This window comes from Somniosus microcephalus, chromosome 2 (assembly GCF_052327205.1).
Source record: "Somniosus microcephalus isolate GS21.2 chromosome 2, FLI_Smic_1.0, whole genome shotgun sequence".
Classification (NCBI taxonomy): domain Eukaryota; kingdom Metazoa; phylum Chordata; class Chondrichthyes; order Squaliformes; family Somniosidae; genus Somniosus; species Somniosus microcephalus.
This window is the reverse complement of record NC_140988.1, coordinates 229178788-229197827: the sequence shown is the minus strand read 5'-3', so window position 1 is coordinate 229197827 and position 19040 is coordinate 229178788. Positions and strand designations below refer to the sequence as shown.

Genomic DNA, 19040 nt, shown 5'->3' with positions numbered 1-19040 from the left:
GTCCCCTGGGATCACGTGGGCCATGAAGAGCCAATGGTAGCAGGGACTGCTTCATTCATAAATTTGACAGGAAGAGCTGTCAAACCTATAAATACTATAAGCCCCAAAACATAACTAAAACTTCAAATACATTTTTTTTTAAATCATATTTTTAAAATAACTATAAATTACATGAAATAACTATTTTAAACAATAATTTAAATTTTTGAAAAAATTAATTGCATTTTCTAACGGGGCTAAAAAGAAACTTACCTTTCTTTAAAGTATTTAAAAATAATAAACCTGTGGAAAAAATGTTTTAATTTTAATTAATTCACCACTTACCTTGTTGAAAGCAGGCCTTGCGCCTGCTTTTTAAAAGTGTAACTGCTGGAGACTTACCCTCCCGGAGAAACATGCAAAAAAAACGTAAGTTCGTTGCGCACGCGCTGCCTCTCCTGCGCACGCGTTCGACCTCTGAACCCCTTCTTTCAAGTGAACGGAAGTTCTGGTTTCCCACGCATGCGCAGTGCATGCACGAATCCGGCACTTTCGTTGGGCCTACGCCCGAGTACCCAGTGCGTACTTATGCGTGGGGACCCGAATTTCTGGGCCATAATGTTTTGAACCTCTTGGTGAGATTTCTGCTTTATATTTACTCTAGACTATCAATTCTTTGTATGCAGTCTACTCTTAAATCAAAGTTGCTTAATTCAGATTAATTGATGATTCAAATGTTTTTGCACTACATTCCTACTTTACATTACTTAATTAAAACTTTTGGATAATTCAATTTTTTTAGTGCATAAAATGACTTTGAATTATCAGAAGTAGATTGTGAACAGTGCTTCAACTAAGTTATCCAAAAATGTCCTACAAACAAAGCTAACAAATGAAGACCAGGAAGACCCTTTGTAGCTTTAAAAAGTGTGGATTTTTTTACATTTAAAATGTGTGAAATCTCTGACCTCATTCCCCAAAGCTGAGACTGCCAGAAATAAGAGAGAGTGTAATTCACATGGTGAGGGCTGGCTCATGAAATTCTCATCCTATCAAATAATTTCCTTTATTTTGAAGTTGTTTTCAATATTTGATGGCATTGCGCTGTCTGTTCAACCAAAGGGATTGTCCTCGGATTATGTTAGGCTTGTTGTGTTTCCATTTTATCCAAATTGTCAAGATTTTGCCAGGAATTTGTGAAATACTGTATAGAGAAAGCTTGAAAGTGTAGAGCCAAAAAAAAACCTTGGGTAGGGCTTCCATGATTAGGCAGGTATGCCAATTAAAGATGAGTGCTTCACTTAATTTGGATTTTGTTTTTCTGCATCTTAATGTTTAGGTCTTATGTAAATTTATAACCAGCTAAGCTAAGAATCATGTGCAAGAATTGCCTTGTCATTTGGACTTCTATGCAACATATCAACAAAAGAGGCAGACCTTCCCCAAATAGGCAGTCGGGTACCAGATAGGTATATCACTATTAGAGATGTCAACATTGGGAAATATTAAGAGTAACCCTTATGATTCATAATGATGAGACAGATTGCCGTCTCATTTCAATATAAGAGCTAAACAGATCAAAATTGTTTGCATTTTAAACTTAAATAATTAAACCAAAGCCAAAGTGATTATCATTCCTAATGCTTGGCAAATCTAGCCATCACAGTCTCATGCCACCCAATGAGAGATCAGGATTGGATGCAGGCTGTGCTGTGATACCTTCTATTAGAGTTGGTATTTGTGTGAGCTGGTATGTTTTGGTTTTAAAAAAAAAGTAAAAAAAATATATACTTTGAAAGGAAGAAGGTTGGGTTATGTGAAAGAGCAAGAGATTTGGGATTCAGGTTTCCAAGATATTAAAAGCATCACCTCAAATGCAGAAGGCCATTATAAAGAAAGCTGGGTTTTATGGCAAGAATGGTAAATCTATTTAAAATTTTAGTACAGCCACAATTGGATAACATTGCAGTTTTAGGCTCCACACTATAGGAAGGACGTTGAGGCTTCTGAAAATCACCCCCTGTTGTTTGCCAGCTTGTCCTGCAAGAAGAGTGGGAGAATGTTAGGGTGTGGTCTGTTGAAGGGATGTCTGTGGCAGTTTAGCATAGTGTGCATGGTGAGTGAAACTAGTAGTGGGGAAGAGGGCCTAGTAATTATGAGAGTAGGAGCAGGTCCACAGTATACAAGTGGAAGCAGAAGGAGGTACATTGAAATGTGCTGGTGTGTTTGGAAGAGAGAGAGAGAGAGAGAAAGCAGGGGAGGGAAGATTAATTAATGCTATGGCTACAGTAGCATGGTGCAGGGCTGTGCAGATTGTAAGAAAGCCATAAATGGGAGTCTTACCTAGCAGCTCTGGCCAAAACATTGAATTACTTCCGACATTGCTGCCAGGTCCTTGCTACGATGTTCCTGGCATTGATGCGTTCAGCAACCTCTGTCCACTGTTGGTGGGCTACCTGGCAGGCCACTCTGCATCTGTCTGTGGGGAAGAGGACCTCCTTCTTCCTGGTCACTTCCACCTCCTCCATGGTGCCATCAGAGAAAACGGCCTCCAGAAGGAGTAATTTTACAGGCAGCAGCAGACCAATAAGGCAGCATTAACCAAAGACACCTCCCCTTTAAGAAGTGCAGCCTGCTTTTAAATTGTAGGAGTCCTGCCAGATTTCCCACGCCCCAATGGGCAAGCTTTCAGTTACAATGTATGAGTCGCACGTTTAGCTCACCTAGCCTATGGAAATGAAACACGCACCTGAAAATGGTGCATGCTTCATGGCATCGGTTTCGGGCAGGCCCACTTTGCACCCGTTTCGGGTGTAGTTGAAAATTCCACCTCTTCTATCAAACCTTCTCCTTCCAGAGTCAGCTGGACCCTGACTCTGGCTTTACCCTGTAAGCTTGTTATCTAATCTTGAGTGTAAATTCATTCTTTGAGTCAATGGCCTTTCCTTGACACTCTACCACCTTGAGATGTCTTATCCCCACCAACTCACTCACCTTTGACTGCAAAACTGAATGAGGAGGTGAAGGATAATAAAATAATTATTTTGTATTTGAGGTGCTGTCATTTGTAAATTCTTAAAAACAAGAGACCTCAAATGCTTTTGGGTTGAGTAAAATAATGTATGCTTATCAAATTATTTTAAATCCTACAATGAAGAAGGATGTTTTACACTAACATGCAATCATTTCTGGCTGAGCTGTGCATCTTTACAAACGTACACTTCAGAGTTTTTAAAATGTGTACTCACTTTGTACACTGACAGATTAAATCATATCCTGATTGTCAGTGCATTAATTTCTGAGTCATAGAGCAGGAAATCAACAGCAGTAATAATGAAACAAAAGAAATCTGCAGAGATAAAGGATTACTTCCTGCGTCATTTAAACTGAACAGTTTCTTGTATATTTGTTCTAGTATCAAAATATTTACAGATATTTCCTACATTTGTCCTTTATCTACACTGGGGTTAATAAGACTGCTTTGTGTGGAAAATGCTTATCCATGGTACTAGTTAATAGTTGCCTTCTGGCTATTGAAACATTTCCTTTGTTTCTTCCTATAGAACAAAGACCCCAAAATGTCTCGGGTTGCACTGGAATCACTGTATAGGTTGCTATGGGTTTATGTAATCAGAATAAAATGTGAAAGCAACACTGTAACACAAAGGTGGGTACAGACATGTAAGTGTATTTTAGAAATGTCAATGAATTAATGTTAAACACTGTAGTGTTCTGAAACATTACAGATGCCATCTAACAACAGTATCAGAAATGTTGCATAAAGAAGAACATTGCCCCTCAGTAACATACTTGGGGCTAGAAATTCGGTACCTTAGCGGGCGGGGCGCTAAGGGCTTATCGCCCGGGTGTGGCGATTCCAATGCCGCCTGCAAAATTCAATCGGCATTTAGCGCTGGCGCTAACACTTAGCGCCTGGCCCTCTAGCCGTGGCGTCAATGAGTGTGCAACGCCCCGTTAGCGCCCCGGATGAGAGATTCAGTCGCTTCCCCTGACACCACCTGGCACTGAGAACGACAGAAATAGCAGGTGTTGATACCTGGGATTGCCGCTCCCGGGCGCTATTTAAAGGGATCACTTACCAGTTCATTGGGAGGTCAGATAACGTTTTGGCTGTGTTCACATTTTCTCCATTTTTGCTTTGTTGCTGCTCTAACAGTTTCTTCACTTGTATTGCACTGGACATTTCTACGTCCTCTCATTTGTGGGGGCTGTACTGGCACTCCACCTTGCCCTCTGGCAACTACGTTGGAGGCAGCGGATGCAGAGACAGAGATTACCAAATGTGGCCAGAGGTGGTGCATCAATGCTCTCGGGCGCCCTTGCCTTTGCACACATGAGCTCGGTGAGCATGCCCATTGCCCGTCTGGTCAACGCTGCCACATGGACATCCTCATTTAAGTGCTGTGCAGCAGAACTCGTGCGCAAGCTCACCCTCCAGGGAGATGGCCCCCGAGTTTCCCTTTCCCTGTGGTGTTGGCGCAGCCCGCTGGGTCCCGGAGCTTCACCCACATCAGACTCATTTACTAGACTCCCCTCCAGCGACCATGTCACCCCATTATTGGACCTAGCGCCTTCGGGAGACACAGACAGCGAGACTCTGGCTTGTTCTTCCTCCTCTCCCGCGCCGCTGCCACTGGGAGGCTGAGGGACAGGCTGGTCAGCTGGTGGCTGATTATCTGAAAGCATAAAGGCACTAAAGTGGGGTTAAGGTCAGGGGAGGGGGGCAGGAAGGGAGCAAGGAATGAAGACCGTATACTTAGATGGAAAGTGGGAAAGGCTTGTGGCGTGAAGGGGAAGTGGTATGAGAGAAGAGGGAGAGGTGATGAGCATACCGTTGTTGTCCCCAAGGGGGTCGCATCTCCAAACGGCCACAGTGCCCAATACCTAGGCCCCAATGATGTGCACCACCCGCTCCTCCAGGTCTGTAAGGGGGTGCAGGTCCGCCTCACTACCTCCTGTTCGTAGTTGCTCCCTCCTGTTGTGAACAAGCTTGGCCTCCAAGAAAAAGGAAAGTGTGTGAGTGAGTGTGTAGCTATGTGTTTGGCAGATGTGCCTACATCTTGAATAATTGAATAGCTGTTAATGTAAGGTGTGAGATGTGGATGTGACTTTTAGTAGGTGGGCATAATTGGTGGGTGAGTGTTGGGGATTTGGCGGTTTATACCGTCTGTGCACAGAGTGAGGTTGAGATGGTGGCATGTAGAGGTTTTTGAAGCATGTACTCACCCTTACCACCCGAGTGAGGTCGTTGAATTTCTTCCGCCACTGGGTGAGAGTTCTGTGGACCACACTTCTGGCCAACACCTCCTGGGCAATCTCCCTCCACATCCCCCTAAAGGCCTGTGGCAATGGCCTCCTGCCACAGGCCGCGACCAGAGCCTCCGAAGCGTGGTCGCTGAACCGGCTCTCTCTCTCTCTGGGCCTCTGATCAGCCATTACTTCTTTGAGTGAAGGCTTGCAGCGCCTTGCAAGCCCAGTTCACAAGCAGCAATGATTAGAGTGAGGCTGTGCAGCATGATTAAACCTGCCCTTTAAGAACTGGAAGGCGCCAGTCTGTCTGACGACTTTCTAATTGACAGCGCTGGAACTTGATTAGCGCTCTGAAGGTAGTGCCCCGCTCTCTGACGTTCGTGCCCCAAGAGAAGTGTGTAGCGCTTGGTTTAGCACTCCACTTCCCTCTTGGGGCGCTAAAACTCAATTTTGCGATCGGCGGCGCTAAAGTTAGTACCCAGGCGATGTTAGCACCCCAAAATGGTCGATACCGAATTTTCCCCCTCTAAGCCCTTAAAGCTGCAGTGGTCCATAGAAATTTTCACCCATTTATAAAACAGTTACTTAACTGAAATCTTTCATTAGAGTACTGTAACATAAGAACCATTGAGCTATTTTTAAATTACAATAAAAAAGCCCAGTGATATTTTTTAAACAAATGTACAGAATATTTGCACAGAACTGGTGATTTGTTCCAAAACATGATGAACATAACTGAAATCTTTGGAGTAAGTTTACGGGCCTTGCTCCTAAAGATTCAGTTGCAGTTTGGAAGTCTCAATGATTGACATATTCCGTGTTTTCATGTTTGTCTGACATGAATGAAAACAAACGGTGGTATGTTTAGTCTCAAATTGTTCAGTGTTAGAGAAGTACAACAGTTATGTACTCCACAAGTACTTGATTGTCTTGGTATACTCCAGTTTTTAAATATTCGTCAACAATCTTTTTTATCGCACAATCTGTACACTTTGAAGAATTGCCTAGTTTTGTGGATTTTATTTTGCTTGTTAATCTACTAGTGTGTAGCTAAAAATCTAGTTATAGTCAAAAAATAATATTTTTGAAAGCAACAATACTTCATTTAAAAATGTTCTATGTACCTAATGAGTAACCCATCCTATTTAAGTTCAGCCACACAGAAAACAGTCCCATATTTTCTCAGTAGATTGTTTATTGATGGTTCTTTGATTTGCAAAGTTAAATGATCTCAAATTACTTTTGCTTGCGATATTCTTGGACATCATTGGACATCTGATAGCTTTCTTGATGGAGTGTTTAAACATTTTGCACTTAAATTCTGGCTTCAAATCATTTATCTTTCTTGAAGCCTGAAATATCCCAATACTGCCTTAGGTGATTTTTTTTCCATTTTTTAGATGACTTGTAAGTTGTGGTTTAATACGTTGTGTCCACACTGGTATTGATCCATTTTTAATCTATGTTTTTAAATTCTGACTCTTCAAAACAGTCGCCTTTTGAGCATTGTATCAGCACTTTTCCCCAAAGGCTCCCGCAGTGTGGTCCCCCGTGACACGCCTCTGAACATATTTGTGAAGATCATCCAGTTTATTGCTCAGGTATGATTTTAGCAGTAATATTTATGGTGTAGTTCTGTATTATTTGTAAAGTTAGTTTTTTGACTTTTATTTCTGCATCATATAAAATGCAAACAAAATAATGAAACAACATGATCTGGTGCATCATTTCTACCCTATTTATAATGTTTAATTTTCATTAAATTAGATAGTACCTGTTAAGCTCTTTATTTTTGTAATATTTGTGAATATTTCATGTCTATATATACTCTGTTTAATGCAGTGCTGTTCTGCTGTAAATCTGTACAGTAATTGATATGAAATTACACTGAGAATTATTATACAAGTTTCTGTAATGGATTTTGATTAATTTGTAATGTGTTAATCCATTGGAAACAACCTTCTATTTTGGCCACAATTTTTAGTGGATTACCTGCTGTACCTAAAGCTCTATAATTTGTGCATTGGCCACCCAACTTGCATATGTTGGAACAGGCCCAGGGTTCTGTTTCTCTCTTTCCCCCTTTCTCTCCCTCAACCCCCCCCCCCCCCCCCCCAATTCATTGAATTCAAAGTCTTCAGTTAATTCAATGGCTTCAGCTATTTTCACCCTCTTCATTTGAACTCTCTCCCTAATACCCTCCGCATTGCTGCTATGTTCCCTTCCTTTAAAAGCCTCATCAAAATCAATCTTATCGCCTGTGTTTTCACTGTTTTCTCCTAACCTACTGTTGAGTGTCCAATTCTTCTTTGTGAAGTGCCTTGGTGCATTTTCTACATTAAGGAGCTGCATACAACTGTAAGTTGTTATCTTCTGAAATCTTGCAGCTTTGGGAGATTTGATTGCGTATGGCTCTTTCAGCTGCATGGACATAATGGGGCCAAAATTCTTTTGGTCGCGATCCTAATTAGCATAGGGCAGACGAGGGCAAGCGCCACTATAGGCATCTCCAGCGTCCGCCTCACCCTACTGGGCATACCAGGTCCCGACTGAGCCCAGTGAGTTGAAACAAGTCCCCGTCCTTAACTGTACTCATAGTGGCATCGTTTGCACCCACCCCTGTTGGCTGCTCCCAGCACTTGCGCCATCTAGTTCACAACTGGTGCTTCAAGATCACCTGACTTTAAATCTTGTATCTCTACATGGTTTTTTAAATTATAATAAATGCTCAAAAAAGATATTGGCCCTAATTTTTTTAAATGATCATTACTTTAAATATAGATTTTTTTTTAAAACTATGTAACCAGTAGAAGAGACTAAATGGATAAATGCGCAAAGGTTTACACCAAGTTTTTAGTAGCATGGTCTTGCCTCCCCATTTCTATTTGACCCAGAAATGGAATGATAATTTTGTTTCTCCTTTGATTTTCATCTGAACAATGCATACTACTATATCTTCAAAGAAAGCTCTTGCTGTAAAAAATAAACTACTGAACATGAGAAGGAAATGCATTCTCTTGAATTTTCTCTATCTTGTGTGTGTGTGTGTGTGTGTGTGTGTATTTACGAGCATTTCAATTATCCCATATGGTCTTTTGTTCTTGAAAACAGGAACTTAAGGGCAGGCATTTTGGATGGAACTATTGTAATGTGACATCTATAGAGGAACTGTAGAAGTTTATAGCATAGAAGGAGGCTATATGTTAGAGGAAATCCAAAGCTAATCCCAATGCCCTGTGCTTTCCCCATAGCCCTATATCTTCCTCTGCTTCAAATATTTATCTGCTCTTCCCTTAAAAGATGCAATGATCACTGCCTCTGTTTATAAAACCCAAAATGCTGTTGGTCTTAGAAGTACAAGTGCAGATAGATAAAGCCCTTTCAAGGAATTATGTATGTGTGCTCCATTGTGTCATTGTTCCTCCTTATTGTTCCATTGAATGCAATACAGGAAACTTTGTTATATCCGGCACCGACTGGACCGAGCTGTTGCCGATCTATCAAAACTGCCGGACATACAAAGTTAATGTTGAAGCATACGGAGGTTTTCATCTCCGTATCTGACAACAAACACTGTTGCTTAGCAACAGCTTGTAAACAGTCGGCCCGTACCTTGGAAGCGCCTCTGTAGCTTAGCAACAGCTTCAGAGAGACTTTCCAGAGCCCGACTGTTGAAAACAAAGCCACAAGAAGAAAAAAAACCTAACAAAACAGCTTCTGATTTCTGCCGGTAGATCGAGGTTTCCGGACATACAACTTCCGGATAAACCAAAGTTTCCTGTATTTAGCTATTCTCCTCCAATGCCTCTCCTCTATTGTCCAGCTCAGTGGGACTGCAGTTGTTTGGTTCCACTCTTATCTATCTGATTGTAGCCAGAGCATCTTGAGCAATTACTCCTCCCCACCCTTCACTCTCACCTCCAGTGTCCCCCAAGGAACCACCCTTGGCTCCCTCCTCTTCCTCGTCTACATGCTGCCTCTTGTGATATTATCCACAGACATGGGGTCAGCTTCCACATATGCATTGATGACACTTAGCTCTACCTCTCTATCAACTTTCTTGACCCCTCTACTGCCTCTGTGCTTTCAAACTCTTTGTCCAACATTAGTCTTGGATTATGTACATTTTCCTCCAGATAAACATTGGGAAGACTGGATCCATTGTCTTCAGCCACCACCGTAAACTCTCGTACACTTGCGGCTGACTCCATCCCTCTCCTTGTCCACTGTCTCAGCTGAACCAGACTGTTCACAGCCTCAGCACCCTATTTGACTCTGAGCTGAGCTTCCAAACCCATATGCTACTGCCTACTTCCACCTCTGTAACATTCCCTAACTCTATCCTTACCTCAGCCATCTGCTGCTGAAACACTAAACCATGGCTTTATCACCTCCAGACTTGACTATTCCAATGGTCTCCTAGCTAGCCTCCCATCCTCCACCCTATGTAAACTTCAGCTTATCCAAAACCCTGTTGCCTGCATCCTTTCCTGCACTGTCACGCTCACTATCATCCCTGCCCCTGCTGATCTACATTGATCCTCCAATGCCTCACTTTCAAAATTCTTATATTTTTGTTTAAATCCATTCATGGTCTTGCCCCTCACCATCTCTGTAACCTCCTTCAGCACTACAGACCCCTGACTCCACCCCAGCTCTTTATCCCCACCATGGCAATTATGCCTAGAGCATCAAGGCCCCACGCGCTGGAACTCCGTCCCTAAATTCTCCTGCTTATTCACCTCCTTTAAGAATCTCCTTAAAACCCACCTCTTTGACCAAGCTTTTGGTCTGCCCTCCTAATACCTACCTTTTTGGGTTGGTGTTCATTTCTTTCTTGCACGTCTGTGAATCACCTTGGACCATTTTTCTATGTTAAAGGCGCTATATAAATGCAAGTTGTTATTTTACTGGGAAACCTAGATAAAGGGCTAATGCCCATCGTGCAGGACAGCATCAAGGTTAAAAAGAGTAGGTGCAAATACAAAATAAACTAAGAAGTAGTGAATAGGTGATTGTAAGCTTGGGGTTAAAACTTGCAGACTGTAGGAAAAAGGAAAACAGGAAGGTAAAGGCCTAGAAATTGGGTATAGCCCCGCCAGCTCGTTTGCGCCGAAAATTTTGCGCTGGCTGCGGAGCCAGTTGCGCCCGTCCCATATTCACTGGGCGCTGTTCCAGGGTGTGCCCGCCCCCGCTTGGGGCGCTGAAAGTGAATTTCAGCGCTCCCGGTGCCGCTGCGCCACCCGATGCGGTGCGGCAGGCTGCTGTACTGCAGGCCTCCTCCTCTTAAGGAGGAGGTGCCTGCAACGGCCGGAGCCCCGATCGCGAGTGCCGGCAAAAGAGCCCAGCACAACGGAGAAGTGCCGGGCTCCACGGAAACCAGCTGGCAATGCCGCGGGGGGGGGGTGGTGGAGGAGGCCGGGGAAGGAGGTGCGGGCAGGCGGCCGCCGAAAAAGCGGCCGGCCGCACCTCCACCTTAAAGCGCCCCGCTAAGGCTGCAGTAAGGACCCGGTCTCCCGATGTTGTTAGCGGCCGCCACGGAAGAGGCGGCCGCTACTGAAGATGGGGGTCGGGGCGGAACCGGGGCACTGCGCACACCGATGACGTCATCGGTGCCGGCGCAGCGCTACCGGCTACCGCCGCCATTACCGCGGCCCTCAAAATCAGCGCTACCACCCCTACTGGCGCAGAAGCCCTCTTTGGGCTGTAACTGGGCGCAAAGCCCACCGAATTTCTAGGCCAAAGTGTTTCATAAGGGGTACAGGGAATGGAGTTTTTATAATGTGTGCAGGACTCCTTTCTTACCCAGTATGTAAAAGACCCAACAAGAGAGGAAGTACAGCGGGATCTAGTACTGGGAAATGAACCAGAACAGATAAGAGAAGTAAATGTAGGGGGACATCTAGGCAATAGCAATCACAACATAATAAGGTTTAAGATGACGATTGAGAAGGACATAAGTAAAACAAAGACCAAAGTAATAAATTAGAAAAAAAATGATTTTAAGGGAATGAGAATGAGAATGGAACTAGGGAAAATAAACTGGAAAAATTTACTGACAAACAAAGAAATAGAACAGCATTGGGAAACATTTAAAACGGTGATCAATGGAGTCCAAGAGAAATATACCCACTAAAAAGTCAGAACAAACTAAGCAGTAATGCTACACCATAGATGAATAAAGAAATAAGGACAAAATTGAAACTAAAGAAAAAGACATGCACTAAGTACATAGACAACAAAGCAGAGGGTGACAAAAGGGAATATGAAAAGGTTAGGAAAGAAGTCAAAAAAAATTAGGAAGATGAAGAGAAACTACAAAATGACATATTCAAGGAATATAAAAAGAAATAGTGAAGTATTCTACAGACACATGAATAACAAAAGAAACATCAGGATAGGGATAGGGCCACGATAAACTCACAGGTAATGACAGCGAAATGGCAGAAATATTAAATAATTACTTTCAGTATTTACCAGGGAGACTAACATGGTGGGCATGACATTAGAAGAAGAGATCAAAAAGGATATGAAGACATTTAAGGCAGAAAGGGGGAGATAATTGATAAACTAATTAAACTTAGAGAGGATAAAATCCCTGGTCCGGATGGATTGCATCCCCACATAATAAAAGAAGTTAGGGAAGAGATAGCAGAGGCACTATTACATATATATAAAAATTCATTAGAGAAAAGGGAATAGTGCCAGAGGACTGGCGGACAGCTAATATGATTCCTAAATTTAAACAGGGAGATAGAATAAGCCCGTGGAACTATAGACCAATTAGCTTAATGTCAGTGGTAGGAAAGCTAATGGAATCCTTACTTAAAGATTTAATAGAAAAAGATCTAGAAACTGAAAATATAATAAAGAATAGTCAGCACGAATTTCAAAAGGGAAGGTCATGGTTGACCAACCTTATTAAATTCTTTGAAGAAGTAATAGAAAGGTTAGACAATGGTAATGCGATAGACGTAATATATTTGGATTTTCAAAAGTCTTTCGATAAAATATCACCTAGCAGAATCATGACTACGGTCAGAACGTGTGGAGTCAGGCAACAAGTGGCAGACTGGATAGCAAGCTGGCTACAAAACAAAAACCAGAGAGTAGGGGTTAAAGGTAGTTACTCAGACTGGCAAAAGGTGGGAAGTGGTGCTCCACACAATTTGGACTCTGGAATCGGTGGGAAGTGGTGTTCCACAACTGTTGTTCACAATTTACATAAACAATTTGGACTCTGGAATCAGAAGTACAATTTCAAAATTGGGGAGTATGGTTAATATAGAGGAGGATTGTGACAAAATACGGGAAGACGTTAATACACTTGCAGAATGAGCGTGTAATTAGCAAATTAATTTCAACATAATAAGTATGAGGTGGTACATTTTGTTATGAAGAATAAGAAGACCACATACTCTGAGGAAAATAAATGTCTAAATGGGGTGGAGGAGCAGAGGGATCTGGGGGTACAAATACACACATCACTAAAAGTAGCAACGCAGGTTAATAAGGACATAAAAAAGCAAACAAAGCACTGGGGTTCATTTCCAGAAGGATAAAATTGAAAAGAGAAGTTATGTTAAGCTTGTATTGAATCTTGGTTAGACCACACGGAGTACTGTGAACAGTTCTGGTCTCCATATTGTAAAAAGGATATAGAGGCACTGGAGAAGCTGCCAAGAAGATTCACAAGGATGATACCAGAATTGAGAGGTTTTACCTATCTGGAAAGATTGAACAGGCTTGGGCTCTTATCTCTGGAAAAGAGAAGACTGAGGGGTGACCTGATAGAGGTCTTTAAGATTATGAAAGGGTTTGATAGGGTAGACTTGGAGAAGATGTTTCCACTTTCGGGGGAGACCAGAATTGGAGCCATAAATATAAGATAGTCACTAATAAATCCTTTAGAGAATTCAGGAGAAACTTCTTTACCCAGAGAGTGGTTAGAATGTGGAACTTGCTACCACAAGGAGTAGTTGAGGTGATTAGCATAGATGCATTTAAGGGGAAGCTAGATAAACACATGAGGATGAAAGGAATAGAAGGATATGTTGATGGGGGTTAGGTGAAGAAGGGTGGGAGAAGGCTCATGTGGAGCATGAACACTGGCATGGACCTGTTGGGCCGAACGGCCTGTTTCTGTGCTGTAAATACTATGGGGGAGAAATTCGGTGGGTTGCGCCACCAGTTAGCGCCTAAAGAGGGCACCCTGGCTTTAGCACCACTGGCCACGCCTCCCGCGATATTTAGCTGGGGCGCTAATGGCGGCGTTAGCCTGTTGCGCTGCGCCGCCACCGATGACGTCATTGGTGTGCGCAGCACCCCGCTACCGCCTCTGTAGCGCCGCTCGCTAATCGCGCCCGGTTCACGGGGCCTACCTGTGGCGGCAGTGGCGCAAATTAAGGTGGAGGTGCGGGTCGGCCATTTTTTTCGGCGGCCGCCTGCCAGCACCTCCGTCCCCGGCCTCCTGTTCTCCCCCCGCGGCATTGCTGGCTGTTTTCCGAGAGCCCGGCATTTCTCCTCGGTGCCGGGCTCTTTTGCCGGCACTCGCGATCTCCGATCGCGCTGGTGCAGGCCCCTCCCCCTTAAGAATGGGAGGAAGGCCTGCAGTACCGCAGCGCGCCGTCGCGCTGCGGCACGTTGCGCTGCGATTTTCAGTTTCAGTGCCCTAAGAGGGACGCGGAGCGCCTCGAGCCTTGCCCCGTGTCCCTCTTGGGGCGCTCAAGCTGAATTTCCGGCGATCGCTGCTGCTCCGACGCAGCGCAAAATCTGGCGCCCTGTTTGCGGCTCAACCCAATTTCTCCCCCTATGTAACTATGTAATAATAAGTATTGAAGGTGCACTCTACAAGTATTTACACATTTGGAAGTTAAACTGTATTTTTTGTGTTTTAACAACAGGAGCGGCTTGATTTTGCAATGAAAGAAATCATATTTGATTTACTTTGTGTTGGAAAGCCATCAAAAACATTTGCCATTAATCCAGAGGTAAGACTTGAATTTGGCCAATTTTTCTATGTTAATAGCTGTCAAACCCAGAAACAAGACTACATATATCTAGCTGAGATAGAACGTGTATGGGTGTGTAGGATATTATGACTTCTTTTTCTTTGTTACAGTAAAATATACAAACATTTTATGGTGTTTTCCCAATAAAATAATATCTCTACTGATGGAAAATGCTTGGGTTTATGGGATATTCATGTTTTAACGTCATACAATAAAGCTTAAAATTTAATGTAATATAAGTTTTAGTAGTTTAATAACATGCTGCATGTGAAAATTCTTTTCTGGCTTAATCCTATGAGAAAGGCATCACAGGGAAGTGCAATATTTTCCAGAAGAATTATTTTGCACTGCACTATGATATTAGGATCATTCTGAAAAGTGGTGAAAAAAAACTCCTTGGAACTTTTACAGAAAGTTCTTAAAAATGTAAGCCCCATTTGTAGAATATGTAAAAGGAGCGAATTCTAAGGATGTAACAGAAAGTAAGATTTGCTCGCCTGGTTTCTGAATTTCTCAATTAGGCTATAACATGTAAAATTTAGAAATAGTTACAATTTCTTCTGTGCGACCTTAGCTGGATCCTGAAATATGCAACCTGCTAAAATTAACCTGGATTTGCCTGTTTAAAGCTGTGGCCTTAACGTGACAGGCCAAGTCACCAGCTAAACTTACTCCAGACCCCAGACTTACGTGTGAACAATTCCACCAGAGATCAGCTATCCATAATATAAAAGTCTTGCATGTAGCACACACTTCCTGGAAAAGTCGCATATATTTCCTGTCTTTAGCCATCACACTTTGTTGAGTAGCTCTAAGTAAAATGGCAACAAGTCATAAAAGAAATAGGGAGCATCTGAATCAAAAGTGATGAAAGTGGCTACCTATGAGAAACTTCTATGGATTTATGAAAACAACCAGTGAGGTGAAACTACATAGTAACAGTTTCAGGCAGGTCCATCTCGCCTGCCTATCCACAGTATTCCCATGGTGCATTTCTACTAACCCTGAATCCCATTTGTTGACAAAAACCTGTCTAATTCCTTCTTGAAACGCATTAAGGTTTCTTGTTCCACAACCCATAGCGGTAGTCCAGATAATCTGTGTAAGTGATGTTGGTTGAGGGATATATATTGGCCAGAACACCCTGCTCTTCTTTGAATAGTGCCATGGGATCTTTTACATCCACCTGAGAGGGCAGACAGGATATTGGTTTAACGTCTCATTCGAAAAACAGCACTTTCGACAGTGCAGCACTCCCTCAGTTACTTTACTGAAGTGTCAGCCTGGATTATGTGCTCAAGACTCTGGTGTGGGACTTCAACCCATGACCTCCTAATTTAGAGGTGCGAGTGCTACCACTGAGCCAAGGCTGACACATACATTTGTAGCTACTTGACAGAAACTTAGAAATCATCGCTCCCAGACATGTGCCTCACTCCTAACTGCTGACAGATCAAAGGATATGTTAGTGTAGTGGTTATGTTACTGGACTAGTAATCCAGAGGACTGGACAAATAATCCAGAGACTGCGGGCCTGAATTTGTGGTCGGAGGCTTCCCGTGGGCAGATGCCTCCGAACTGCAATAAAACTATGATCTACGGAGACTTGCACTCCTGGGCCTCTACACATACATAGAGGCCCACATAGCCCGGGTCGCATGCAGTTCGCAAGCGTCCCTGGGATTACGTGGGCCAGCCCAACCAATCAGAAAGGGGATTCCCATTAGGCTTATGGGAATTCAATTTATGTATGGAATCTTCATAAGCTTAATAGAAATCACCCCAAAAATATATTTTAACAGCACTGAAATTAAAATACAATTTAATTAAACATATTTAAAACAAAAATGTAATTTAATTTTTTTTTTTACATTTTTCAAGCAACCAAAAACAACACTAACTTATTTTACAGGCTTTTGAATGTTAAAATATTTCAAAAATTTTATTTTAAGATTTATTTTTACCCTTACGCTGGTAAAAGAAGACCCTATGGGGGAGAAATTGGGTGAGTAGCACCACCTGTTAGCGCCTAAAGAGGCAGTCAGTGGCTGTAGCGCCACTGGCTGCGTCTCCGGCGATGTTCAGTAGGGGCGCTAATGGTGGCGTTAGGCATTTGCGCTGCGCCGGCACCGATGACGTCATCGGTGTGCGCAGCACCCCATTCGTGATATTTGGTAGCGAACGCCGCAGTTGCGCCGCTCGCTACCCGCGCCCGGTTCACGGGGCCTTACTGTGCCGGCAGCGGCGCAAGTTAAGGTGGAGGTGCGGGGCGGCCGCTTTTTCGGCAGCCGCCTGCCAGCACCTCCGTCCCCGGCCTCCTAACCGCCCCCCCCCCCCCCCCCCCCCGCGGCATTGCCAGCTGTTTCCCGAGAGCCCGGCACTTCTCCTTGGTGCCGGGCTCATTTGCCGGCACTCGCGAGCGGGGATCGCGCTGTTGCAGGCACCTCCCCCTTAACAGTGGGAGGAAGGCCTGCAGTACCGCAGCGTGCCGTGCCGCAGCATGTGGCGCTGCGGCACGTTGCGCTGCGATAATCAGTTTCAGCGCCCTAAGAGGGACGCGGAGCGCCTCGAGCCGCGCCCCGTCTCCCTCGGGGGGCACTGAAACTGAATTTCTGGCGATCGGTATCACTCCGATTGCTGCGCTAAATCCTGCGCTCAGGCGACTTTTGCGCCACTTTGGCACCCCAACCCAATTTCTAGGCCTATGTCTGCTTTTATCAGACGTAGAGTTTCATGGGCATTTGCTGGGCAAGAGTTCTGCCAGCAAATCTCCATTTCCCGGGGATGCGGCGAATCTGTCAAGAAGATTCTTGACATCACAAGTTCTGGGTTTTCGCACGTGCACAGCGCAGACCTAAACCTGGAACTTGCGAGGCACTGCGTACACAGTCATAGGCCCCGGAAAATCTGGGCCTGCGAGTTCAGTTCACACATTGGCATTTTGAGAATTTGAATTCAGTTGAAAAAAATCTAGAAATTAAAACAAAATGATATGAGTAAAGGTGATCATGAAGCTGTCGGATTGTTGTAAAAATCCAACTCGTTTATTAATGTCCTTTAAGGATGGAAACCTACCATCCTTATCTGGTCTTAGTCTACATGTGACTCCAGACCCACACCAATGTGGTTGACTCTTAACTGCCCAATTAAGTGAGCTGCTCAGTTGTATCAAACCACCACCACATGGACTACAGCAGTTCAAGCAGCTTCTCGGGGCAGCTTGGGACGGGCAATAATTGTCATCTTTGTCAGCAACGGCCACATCCTGAGAATGAAAAAATGATATATATAGTTAAAGGAATAGATATGATTTACAGCTTTCACAGAATACCGGAGAGTCACAGAATTTGATTCTCAAAGCACTGATAAACACCCTAGAGTAATCGTGTAATAAAAATAGAATTTGTCTTATTCATCAGTCACTATAAATCAGTGACCTTGATGCGTTGTGTGTTCTATCGCATAACACCCCTTTGTTATAAAACAATGCACCCTTTAGATCACAATGAACAATGTCATCGGAGACTCACTTTTACATTTAGTATCGCAATACCCTTATTTTAGAACATAAAATCTGATTGATTAACCTAAAACAGTTTTCAATATTTACTGCTAATTCACTGGAGCGGACAATAGTTGTTGCAAAGTAATGTCAAGCACAAGCATTTGTTGTCTTGGCCTCTGCTGCCACATTGAGTTGTTGCCTACGGAAATATACTTAGTCTGATGAAAGTACAGTATACACCAGTTAATAGAACCCTGCTAATGAAAAATCTGTTTAAAGCAAATGATTTTCTATGCCACAATTCGTTTCTGCACATTTATAGTAAGTACAGAAGAATCAATTGCTTCTCGCAATTATGTTCCCATAAGTGTCTTCCGTTATACTGATATTTACCCAAATGGTGAAATAAAACAAAACTGGAAGTTTGAGTCTTTCATTCATGAACACTTGCTCCTTGGGCAGGGAAATAACCTTGAGACTGCAGTAAAGCTGGTAATGTGCGGGCAATAGTTTAACATTGTGTTTACATGTTATTTGGTTTAAAATGTTTTTTCTTTTAAATTGTTCATTCAAAACTAGAAAAGTTTTCCATCAAATTTCACATTGGGGATCGTAGTAAAGTCCTCTCTTCCTTTATGCGTAAATTTATGAGCAGTGTCATTAATGTGCAACAGGTCCTTGAATAAATGTGAAGATAGATTCTGTTTGATTAAAATTTAATCCATCACTGGTAAACCAGCATGTATAATAATGTTGGGAACTCAAATGACATGAATGTGTCACACATAAAAGTTCAGGGCCTAGAAATTCAGTTGTTAGCGCCAGCCGCTAGCGCCTTAGGAGGAGGAGAAGTGGGGCGCTAAGCGGCTAGCGCCCAGGTGCTAAGCGGCTAGGGCGCGGCGCGATCTGCGCCTCTCGCGAACTTCACTCAAGATTTAGCGGCGACGCAAAACCGCAGTGCCCGCAGATCGTGACGTCATTTCATGGTGCAACGCCCTTGGTACGCCCCGAACCGGAACTTCAGTGTCGCCGCCCTTCTTTGCGCCTGGCGCCCCCAGCGACTGGTAGAGGGGAACGGTTCCCAGTCGCTGCGGGGCGCAGGGGGCGCTATTTAAAGGGGACTCCTCCTGCATTATAAGTGGCAGCCATTTTGTGCCAATCCTTCTGTGTGAGAGACGGATATTTGGAGAGAGACAAAGGCAGAGAGCTTTCTGCTTTGATTCAGCACTCGCACAGGTACTTCTGGCTTCAGGCCAGAGCTTTGCACTTGGATT

The 19040-nt window shown here is 43.5% G+C and overlaps 1 protein-coding gene across 9 annotated transcripts in view; it reads left to right on the top strand.

The window, feature by feature from the left end:
* fryl (furry homolog, like) overlaps positions 1-19040 on the top strand; it is a 599764-nt gene that overhangs the window by 359590 nt on the left and 221134 nt on the right. For all 9 annotated transcript variants that reach the window (XM_085969926.1, XM_085969925.1, XM_085969924.1 and 6 more), the window contains 3 exons: positions 3543-3646; positions 6743-6851; positions 14154-14240. In XM_085969926.1, the coding sequence (XP_085826052.1) occupies positions 3543-3646; positions 6743-6851; positions 14154-14240 (300 nt within the window). The remainder of the gene's footprint in view (positions 1-3542; positions 3647-6742; positions 6852-14153; positions 14241-19040) is intronic.